The following is an 11,329-nucleotide window of genomic DNA, read 5'->3' as shown; positions in this document are numbered from 1 at the left end:
TTATATGCACCACGTTGTGATTTTATGCATGAATGTTTGCTGTTGAATTCTAGAGAGGCTTTTAGTGATATAAACGCTGAAGAAGCCCATCAGTCATGCTCCGTCCCTGTTGCAAACATCCACCCATTAGAATACTTAGCTTTCTCAAGTCACTATGTTCAATCAAGGCCTCAAACCGGTGTCAAAAGGGAGGACCTGCTACATTTTCATACCGTGGTGATTAAATATTGTTTGAGTATTTGCTTGCAAGGAGTAGTTCCTGAAAGTAAAAAAGTGAAGGTCTTTTTATGCCTAGGCACCACTCTTCCAAGTTAATTCATGATCTCTTCATAACTGGACAGTCAGAAGAAAATAAATGTTACACTGAAGTACTAGACTGAGTCACAACAGTTACGTAATTGCCAATGTAACTTAAACCTTTACAACTAGTTGATCCAAGTAGATGCCACAACAACACCCCGATGTGAGTCATTCTCCCGGTTCTCAAGCTGCTCCCAAAGCGCGCCATCACTCACAAACGGGTTGGTTAATCTGTGGGCGGGTGAGTTGCTGCCCACCGAATGTGCTGTGCCCCTCTGCCCCCCTACATTTTGGCCCTCAGCCCTTTGGCTTGGTCCTGCAGCTCCATGCCTGCAATGGCTGACAGGTGAACTTCATCCGGGCCATCGGCCAAGCGCAAAGTGCGGACCAGCGCGTACCTGGAGAGCAAAAGGGGGCAGGAGTAGGGTTATTGAAGGAGGGCTGATCCTACAAGGTGAGCCGCTCTGATCCTCAGCCAAGGCTTTAACTTGTGCATCGGACCCTCAGAGGGCTTGAATGAGAAAAGGAACACAAAGGAAATCCGTGGCGGTATGTGAAAAGGGGCTTCTGAGATGCCATTTTAAAGCCCCCAGGTGGGGAAGTGGGTTCTGACATGACGCAGGGGTTCTGCTCATTAGCAGTTTCCTGCAGTTATTAGAAGATGCCAGAAGAAAGAGTAAGCCACAGAAAATAAATGATAGAGTACAGATTTTGCTCTTGAGTTAAAAACTGATGAGGCAAAAATCTAAAAATGAAACTGGCCACTCGCCCTGTTTCCCAGGAGAGAGGAGAGAGGAGAGAGAGAGAGAGAAGGCATCAGCCCTGAGAATGCGCGTTGGGGTGAACAGGCAGGCTGGAGGGTGTTCGTTCTCGGGCGGGCCAGCACTCAGAACCTGCACAGAAGATTGGAACCGGCCGGTAGAGCAGCTGCCTTCCTTGTGCTAGTGGTAGACAGTGCCGCGTGCAAACAGAGCCTGGCTCTGGGTCCCTTGTTTCGGGCTGAACCCCAGGCTATAGCCACAGCCCACACCCCCACAGTGGGAGCTCTCCGTGTGAGTGCAAACAGCGGAGCGAGATGATGGGCTCACAGGAGCAACTGTTCTTCAATGGCACTCTAAGTTTACAACCACAAAACAAACTACAGACCAAACCTGTTGCCGCTGAATTAGATTCTGATTCACAGTAACCCTTTGTTTTAGGACAGAGTACACCTGTCCCACAAGGTTTTCAACACTGTTGCGGGAGCTTCAAAAAGTTCATGGAGACATTCCATTGTCTTTTAATTCCGGTTTTTCCTGAACTTTTTGAAGCCCCCTGTCTATCTTCACAGAACCAGGCTGCCACAGCTTTCTTCCACAGAGCGCTGGTGGATTTGAGCAAATGCCTTTTTGGGTGGCGGCCACATACTGAAGCCAGTGTGTCTATCTACCTCTTAAACAATTAGTGTCAGAATGTGCACACATTTTAACAGTTAGCTAGTTCTCAAATGGCAGCCACTCACATGTTAGCCAGAGGGTAGTCCTGGGAAACGCCTGCGCCTCCACACACCTGGATGGCCCGATCGATGATGCTGCAGACAGCTCGGGGGGCAGCCACTTTGATCATTGCAATCTAGAGAAGCCACACATTCAAACAACGCTGCATTCTTAGACTGTAGACAATGGAGCAGCATTTGATATCATCCGTCTTCTCGGTGACACCAAACCCGCCAACTGTCCCAAACACAGTTCACCACTGGGACCATCTTTCAGCCAACACACACTCCTGGAAAGAGAGATGTCTCCCAAATCACATTTGTTCATTTATTTATAACTTGCCTTCTTCCAAAGGGTGTTTAGCCCACCAATAAATCACATTTGCTACTTAGGGATTATCAAGAGTGTTAGAAGATCTTCACTAATCTGTTTTCTCTTAGCATTTTTATAATTTTTAAGATCCAACAGCTAATCTTGATATAGCCCATAAATGCACACCAGGAATTTGAGGGGGTTTCATGAAATATTTACTAGGTGGCAGCATGATGCTATCTCCATTATCTTGATTACTCTTCACAAGAGACCCTAGGCTTTAACCAGAAAGGTTAAGTATTTGCCAATCATCCAAGTTAGCTGCTAACAATAGAGCCCAGGGTGCAATGAAAGTTCTGTATAAAGTTAGGCTTCCCCCAGGTGTTGCTGCCTCATGAGATTGCTCACATACTCTGCACTCTGAAAACCAGCCCGAAGCAGCCAGTGGCCGGGAGGCTAGCGAGTGACACACAGTGAGTCAGCGAGCACCACGACAAAAGCATAGGCGTCTCCAGGAAGCAAAAAGACCACGATGGAAGCTGTGGTTTCCCGGCACACTCTCCTGACAGGTCTAGTCGCTTCTGAAGACGGCATTCCCATCCCTCGCACCCTGCAGGGAGACTGCACACTTGGATTTGTCAATCCAGCACTTTTGGCATCCTCAAGGGTTTCAGATCATGTTCCTTTGAAGCTCTCCCCAATTTGGAGAACGAGACGTCTGAAGAGGCAAGATTCAGGGCTGTAGCTTGGATGAGGTATGGTTTCCCAATGAAATTCTTGTAGGACAGCCATTAATACCTCAAAGAATGAACAGATGCATCATCACCCTGGAAAAATCCGTTGGTACAACTTGCCTGGCCTTTTTCTCCTCAATGCAGTTTTCAATTTTCTTAAAATGCCTTCGAAATAAGCCCCATGGTCACTCTTTGTCCTTGGAGAAAATCTATCAAGACTACCCTTTGGAAATTAAAAAACCAACAGACAAAAACAGCCTCATCATCTCAGCTGACATCTTTGCCTAGCAGATCCCCTCCAAAGCCTAATGAAGCCAAGACAAGTGTGTCTCTGAGAGAGCTTGTCTGCATCCATCTCCTGTTCACAGAGACATGTTTAAACACATTTTGCTTGGAATCACTTTGGGTGTATGAACTGGAATCCTGGTAGGAACATATTTTAATTTACTCTTGTGTACTGGCACTCTTTGAACTATAATATAAATACGTGGCCCTCCAATACTCTGAGTGTCATCAAGGCACCGTGGAACTGGGGATGCCCAATGGACAGGAGAAACCAGAGAGCACCAGGAAGATGATGCTCTTACCTCTTTCTTAGCCCGAGCGCTGCCCACCGTGTCAATGCTGTGGGCAGCTTTCAAGGTCAACAAACGGATCTGCTCAATGGCAATGCGGCTCTCAGCAATCCAGTGGGCTACGACCTCCTGTAAGCAAGAAAAGGGGAGCTAGAATCTGAAGGTCATATGTCACACATCCTTGCTGCTTATGGAAAAGGAAAATCCTCTCTAGGCCATGGGTTCCTAAACTTATTGGGCCTACTGCCCCTTTGTCAGAAAGGAAATTACTAAACGAGTCCTGGTAGGGTCGTGGTTAAGAATTGGGCTGCTTACTGTAAAGTCAGCAGTTCAAAACCATAGGTGCTCTGTGGGAGGAAGATGGGCCTTTCTACTCCCATATAGAGTGACAGTCTGAGAAACCCACGGGGACAGTTCTACCCTGTCCTAGAGGGTCACTAAGATTCAACATCAATTTGATGGCAATAAGTTTGAATAAGACCCTAGAAAATTAAAAACTTCTGTATGATAGCCCATAATCCAGGATAAAGTTTAGGTATCTGCTTTTGCAGCCCCCCTGAATCATTCCAGAGCCCCCCAAGTGAGCTATCACCCACTTTAGGAAATGATACCTTGGGGTAAGGATTGTTCAAATGCCATACACTAGGTGTCTTAATGGCAAAGCTACTTTGTTCAGTATACACTGACCCAGGCACCCAGCTTTATTTCATAGTGGCAAATTTTAGACAACTCATTTGATCATAAAAATAATTTATTTTGTATTTCTTGATGTTTAAGTTCAAGCTGGCTGAATCAAACAACTGTCTAATTGACAAAGCACTGATCACCTACATGTTAACCCAATGCTTTCCGTGAAACAGGGAGAAATGTGGCTAATTATGATTTCAATGTGGAGATGGTCCATCAGCCTTTTCTTGTGCTATTATTGTTTTATTTTATGTAATAAAAGCAATAGTATATGGGTTTATATCAAGCCAGCAAAATGCTCTTAGCTTGATACCAAATGTCTGATTAATAAAAGCGAAAAGTTGGATGCATCACAATTAAACACTTTTTCTCTGCAAAAGGTCCTGCTAAGAGGGTAAGAAGGAAAGACAAGCTACAGAGTGGGAGAAATATTGCAAACCACATATCTGAAGAAAGAAACTAGAATACATAAAAAAATTCTCCAAATTCAGCAGTAAAATGCAGACAGTCCAATCAGAATACAGGAAAAAGACAGGAAGAAACATTCCACCAAGGGGGAGACACAGACACAAGTAAGGACGCGACAAGAGGTTCAGCCCGAGAGGCTAAACGGGAGACACAAATGCCAACCGTAAGATGGGTATCAGTACACCTCTCTCAGGTGGGCTAAAGTTAAAAAAAAATGAAAACACACAGTGCTGACTGGGATGCACAGAGAGTGGACCACTCCTATGTTGCTGTTAGGACTGTAATGGTAAAGCCATTCTGGAAAACCTAAACGACTGCCTCTTGACCTAGCAATTGTACCCTTGGGCATTTTTCCAAGAGAAATGAAGACATATTTTAAGCGTATACAAAAATGTGGATAGCAACTTTATTTAATTAGCCCTGAATAGAAACAACCCAACCCTTAATGGATGAACGGTTACACAAACTGAAGTGCATCCACACTACGCAATGCTACTCGGCGATAAAAAGGAACACGTTGTTGATGTACCCAAACCACCCCCCATCCCCACCCCCCCATCAGTCTCCAGAGACTTATGCTGAGTGACATCCTTGCTCTTCCACACGTTCCAGGGCTCCTCGGGGCAATGCAGTGTTTGCTTTCTTGACTGTCGCCCCCAAAAGCCTTGAGTATGGATCCCAGCAAGATGAAACTCTTGACTCCCATCTTTTCTCCGTTTATCATGATGTCTCACCTATTGGTCCAATTATGAAGGTTTTGTTGTGTGGGAACAACAAATAAGGCATATAGAGGACTTTGGGTGGGAATATGCGAATAAGGTAGAAGACTGTAACTCAGGGATTGTCCCATTTGCCATCTGCTGGGTATAAAGTGAGCCATCTCAGAAGCAGGAAGAGAGAATATATCATGACCACCAAGAGTGATGAGCCCTGAGAGCAGGGCACATCTGAGACCCCTGTACAGAATCCAGCACTGCATGTCCGGGGGTAAGCCCTGTTCTACCAGCTGGCTCTCAGGGGACTTGGGTTCCCAGTTCTAAACAGAGAACTGGTGTTTACAATGGAGGGTAATGTTTGATAATGTAAGTTTGACCAGTGGACAACCACAGATTCCAGCTGCCTGAACCTTCCAGAAGCATTTCTATGGTTGGTCATGTTTGCTTTGGTATGTTTCTTCAACAAGTAAATGTTTTTGATCAGAATTTCCAGGAGCAGTGGTGCCCAGTGTGCCTATTGGGCATGTCCAACAGGCCCCGTCTGAATTGAGAGGTGTGATAAGTATAGTATGCACACTTGGTGTCAAATGATCAGCCCCCAAAATAAAATCTCTCAATAACATTTTCATATTTATTTCATATGAAATGATAACATTTTGGTTATTTGGGATTAAATAAAATATCTGCAGGCACTAATTTCACCCAATTCTTTTTTGACTTTTTACACTGCTAGAACACGTTACATTACATGTATGGTTTTATCTCCCCTGGACATCCCTGCCCTAGAAGCTGGCTGCGTTCTGAAAGGAAAACTCCAAACAAGCCATCTGCAGTGACGTGTTTGATGGCTGTAAAAGAGGGCTTGGAGCCCTGGTGGTGTAGTGGTTATGTGTTGGAGTGCAATCTGTAAGGTTAGCAGTTCAAAACCACCAGCTGCTCTGCTGTAAGATGGGGCTTTCTACACTCTTTAACAGTTATAGTCTCGAAAACTCAGAGCGGCAGCTCTACCCTTGGGGTCTTTCTATAGCTAGGGCTTCTCTATAGGGTTCTGTCCTACACTGTCACTAGGAGGCGGCATCAACTCGATGGCAGTGAGTTTGGTTTGCATTTCGGTACAAGCTAGCAGTGGTAACTCCATGCACAGACCCCACCAGCATTCCACTCCAAAACAGATGAAAGTGCTCTTGGCTGGGCTTCTAAGGGCTCTCCTGTGCAGAAAAGCATCCAGTGGCTATAAACCGAGTGCTCTAGGAGACAGACATACGTATTCACTACAATGAAACATCGATCTCGAAGTTTCTTTGCTGTTAAAAAACATTTGCCTTAAATAAATGGAAACATTTTATTTGTTCGTAACTGTTGATTCATAAGCAGTTGTAGGAAATATTACCAGGAGAATCGCAGTACCCTTTACCCAGTTTTCTCTAATATTGACTTCCTGGGGGGAAAAGTACAATCTCACCATTGATATAGTTAACCCGGAGAACACTCTCATCACCATAAGGATCCCTCACGTGGCTCTTTTGGTCACACCCACTACTGTTTTGTTTTTGCTTTAAAGTCTGGAATTATTTATGAGGCAGTTGGAAAAGAGTCTCCCAATTCAGGGAAATGGATTATGACTTTCCTGAATCAAAAAAACAAAACCAAAAAAACCCGGCCCAGATTTTTATTTATGACATACACACACATCTTTTGCATCTGCCATTTCCCCCTCTGTGCCAGAGGCACAGGTTGAAAAGCCCAGGCTTGTTCTCCATGAGGCATGGATTTGGAAAGGCCGGAGGGAAGTTTCTGTGACGCGGAGTGTCATTTGGCACAGTACTGAATCATCGCTCATGAAAGCTGCCCTGGAGCACGTGTTCACGGGCCGCCCCCTCACTCTCTGCTTGCTGCAGGGGCTGGGTGGTGATCCTGGCAGGAGAAAGGGAAAATGCCTTGGCCTGGCCACCAGCAGCTGGATCCATCCCTCAACATTTGCTTCTTCTCATCTGCTCCCACAGTACCCACCCGAAAGTGGAACTTTGCTCTTCTTTGCACATTCAGGGGGTCCCTTACAAAGTACTCCGGCACGTGATGCCAGGAGCAGGCTGTATGGTCCCAGAGGAAAAGGGCTTGGAGTCAAGCATGTGTCTATGAACATGACTGCACAGACTGGGTGGGTGTAAGGTAACACATCTACTTTAAAAGGTATACAGTAGGCACAAAGGGACTTTGGCGCTGAATTGGTCCTGATGCGCAATGACCCAGGTAGACCTGAGCTGCCTGGAGCTGCACTGTGGAGCCCACTGGGTCAGGCCACCTTATTGAAGGCCTTCCTTTTTATCCCTCTGACTCTCTACTTTCCGATGCCGTGATGTCCTTCTCCAGGGACTGGCCCCTCCTGATAATAGGCCCAAAGTAAGCCAGACAACGTTTTCCCCAGGAGCATTCTTCTAAGAGTTGTTTTTCTTTTGGCTGTCCATGTTCTCCAGACATGTTTTTCATCAACAACATGATTCAAGTTCTGTGGTTTTCCTTAGTCATTGTCAGCTCTCACATGCAGAGGAGGCCACTGAAAATGCCATGGCCTGGCCCGGTGCACCTTAGTCTCCAAGTGAAAGCTGTGCTCTTCGCAACCTTACAGGGGTCTGTGCATCACATCTGCGTAGTGCAACACATCAGTAGGTTTCCCAGACAGCCTGCTGCTGGGAGAATTGACTGTGAGTGATGGCAGTGACAGCCTTGGCAACTTGGATTAGGTCTTTCTGTATTGCATTACAGTCCACATCTAAGGTTATGGTTCTTCTTAATCTTCATCAGTAAATGCTTTAAGTTTTCTTTGCTTGTGGCAAGTCGGGTCATATGCATACAAAGGAATGTATATTCTAAAATATACACGTCCAGCAAATACAATTGTATTACCATACATTTGACCTCATCTTGATGTTAGCGATAATAAATCCCCCCCCAAAAACTCATTGCCACGGAGTGGATTCTGACTCATGGCAACACTAGCAAACCGGGTAGAACTGTCCAAAGGGCAGCGGTTCTCAACCTGTGGGCCGCGACCCCTTTGGTGGTGGAAAGACCCTTTCACAGGGGTCGCCAGATTCATTACAGTAGCAAAATGACAGTAATGAAGTAGCAATGGCAACTCTATGGTTGGGTGTCACCACCACATAAGGAGCTGTCTGAAAGGGCCGTGGTTGGGAAGGGTGAGAACCACTGCCAGAGGGTCTCCAAGGGGTGATCCTTATGGAAGCACACTGCCACAGGGGCCTCCTGCCAAGCAGCTGCTGGGGTCAAAATTGCCAGCCTTTCGTTTCACCACCGAATGCCCAATCACCGTGCACTCAGCTCCTCTCGCAGGAAGAACTGTTGTCGTGGTCGTTAGGTGCCATCATAGCGACGCTGTGGACAACAGAAGAAGCACTGCCAACTCCTGTGTATGCTCCCTGTGGTTCCGCTGCTTGAGACCACTGCGGCAGCCACCGTGTCAATCCATTCCATGGAGGGTCTTCCTCCTTTCCACTGCCCCTCCACTGCCCCAAACCAGGGACTGGTCTCTCCTGACGACACGTGCAAAGTACGGAAGACCAAGTCTGCCATCCTTGCTATAGTTCCTCAAAGACAGATTTGTTTATCCTTTTAGCAGTCCATAGTATTTTCACTATTCTTCACCAGCACCATAAGTTAAACTGTTGATAACAACTATTTACTATTTAATAATTTTTCTCCCCTTCTTAAAATCAGAAGAGCTTGAGGGGTGGGATTTGGAGATCTCAGTTCACTTAGAGAGCTCTTCAAGGAAATCGAAATGCCATCTTCTTTCCCTTCCTACTACCAGTCTCCTGATTGGGATTGTATTGTCCACGTGTAAGGGTGCTGTTTATGGCACTGTGTCAACAACAGACTCAGATGTATAAAAATGTTTAGATGAGAATTCAAAACTCATGAAAAGCCCCACCAAATGTTGGCCCCATTTCTGCCTGGTTTCTCCACTGACAGAGGACTCATACCTGTGTTTAGAACACTATCACAATGTTTCCCCCGTCAGGGAGTAGGCTGTTTTCCCTTGCCAGTTACTATTGATCATTATTTGTCCCAATTTCTTCTGAAAAGCTAAATAAGTCCATGCCAGCAAATGGCAGCATGAGTGTACCGGGTTCTCTGGAGAACGCGTCTGGGAATGCTGCAGGACTTGTTCATGCTCTGTGTGCTGAGAGACCACACACTCTTTCACAAAGACAGACACCTCTCATCAGACTACATTGAGACCAGACATAAACTACTTTGTGGATAAGAATTACCTTGTATGCACTAGAAAGAGGAACTCTTTCTAGCCAAGTAATACTGTTTTTGTTCAAGGCTAGTGTGGTAAATTGAACTGCAATAATTCAAAAAATAAATAACCATCCTTACGTGTGCATACAGTTTCTTCTTAAAGGCCACCCTCTGTGCTGCACGTTCACACATGATCTGTAAAGCACGTTCGGCCAAACCAACCGTTCTCATGCAGTGGTGGATTCTGCCAGGTCCAAGGCGGCCTTGGGCGATTTCAAACCCCCTTCCTTCACCTAAGAGAGAAAGGATGGCATGAAAAACCATCGGCTGAAGATACAGGATGGAGAGAGTGGCTGGTCTCTCCTGTGTACACGGGAGCAAACTAAGAGGGAGGGAGAGAGAGAGAGAGAGAGAGAGAGCAAACCTCCTCATGGCCCAGCAAGCCCAAAGACGACATCTCTGCTTGGAGCAGCCAATGCACAGAAAGGATGTAGCACTGGCCCCACCGTGGGACACGATGTCCCCTCACTGAACCACAACTCTACAGGGGGCAGCATTGGAGACACAGTGTGGAAAGTGTGCCTGGTCTGGCCACCCCCTCCCCACAGCGGGGTGAAACATGAAGGAAGCACAATGGGGCAGGTAAGGGGAGCAACGTAACAAAGCCCTTGAGAAATCCCCAAAATAGATTTCTGACATGGGGGGCAGGGCTTGGCACCTGAGACCCAAATGGAAAATACTCATAAGGGTCAGCAGTCAGACCTGGAACTATTTATAGGGTTGGGGTTTTTCCCCTTTCTTTTCTTTTTCTCTATGTAGATCTATGTAAGCTAGGCAATCCAGAGGTGAAAACAATGGGACCAGCGGTTCTGGGGGGACATGGGAGAGGAGGAGGGGGTGGGGAAGGGGAGCGAGAGGCAAAAATTCAGGGACAAGTGAACAATAAGAGACCTAGAATTGATGGCGAGGAGGGTGCAGAATGCCTGGTGGGGTTGATCAAGTGCAATGTATCCAAGAGGAATTACTGAGAGCAGAATGGAAGGCGAGCATGATAGTGGGACAGGAAGAAGGTGAAAGGAAATAGAAAGAATTAGGAAGCAAAAGCAATTTATAGGAGTATAGGTATAGGCATGCATATATGTAAATATATCCATTTATAACGATAAGGATATAGGCCAATGTACATATATTTTATGTTAAATACTAAGACAGCGGATGGACTTTGGGTCTCTACTTAAGGCCTTTCTAAACACAAGAACACTTTGTTCTAATAATCTGGCACTCTGTGATACTCACCTTCCCTGAAGACAAAATGGGTGCATAAGAAAATGTGAAGAAAGCTTATCGTGGCTATCAAAAGATATACCAACTTGGGTCTTAAAGGCTTGATGTTAAACAAGTGACCATCTAGCCGGGAAGCAACAAAGCCCACATGGAAGAAGCACACCAGCTTGTGTGATCACAAAGTGTCCACAGGATCAGGTATCAGGTATCAAAAGATCCAAAACAAACAATTATATCGATGCCAAAGAAAGGAGTCAGAGTGGAGACCCAAAGCCCATCTGTGGACAGTTGGACATCCCCTCACAGAAAGGTCACAAGAAAGGTACGATTCAGCCAGGGTGCAGTTTAGCACCGATTAAAAACCCAACAACATTCTTCTAGTTCTTAAATGTTTCCTCCCCACCTCCATCCCCCAACCACTATCATGACCCAATTCTACCTTATAAATCCGGCTAGACTGGAGTATGTACATTGGTACAGATAAGAGCTCTTGACACATGGAACCCAAGACA

General features: G+C 45.9%; 1 protein-coding gene across 2 annotated transcripts in view; it reads right to left on the bottom strand.

The window, feature by feature from the left end:
• ACAD11 (acyl-CoA dehydrogenase family member 11) overlaps window positions 1-11,329 on the bottom strand; it is a 114,121-nt gene continuing 102,792 nt past the window's right edge. For both annotated transcript variants that reach the window (XM_004715988.2, XM_045297797.1), the window contains exons 17-20: window positions 9,672-9,826; window positions 3,409-3,525; window positions 1,802-1,911; window positions 1-698 (exon numbers count right to left, since the gene is read on the bottom strand). In XM_004715988.2, coding sequence (XP_004716045.1) covers window positions 584-698; window positions 1,802-1,911; window positions 3,409-3,525; window positions 9,672-9,826 — 497 coding nt within the window. In that variant the 3' untranslated portion in view covers window positions 1-583. The remainder of the gene's footprint in view (window positions 699-1,801; window positions 1,912-3,408; window positions 3,526-9,671; window positions 9,827-11,329) is intronic.

Source organism: Echinops telfairi, unplaced genomic scaffold (assembly GCF_000313985.2).
Source record: "Echinops telfairi isolate 266 unplaced genomic scaffold, ASM31398v2 ScPeMD7_7422;HRSCAF=8460, whole genome shotgun sequence".
NCBI lineage: Eukaryota > Metazoa > Chordata > Mammalia > Afrosoricida > Tenrecidae > Echinops > Echinops telfairi.
This window is presented reverse-complemented; position numbering and strand designations above follow the sequence as displayed.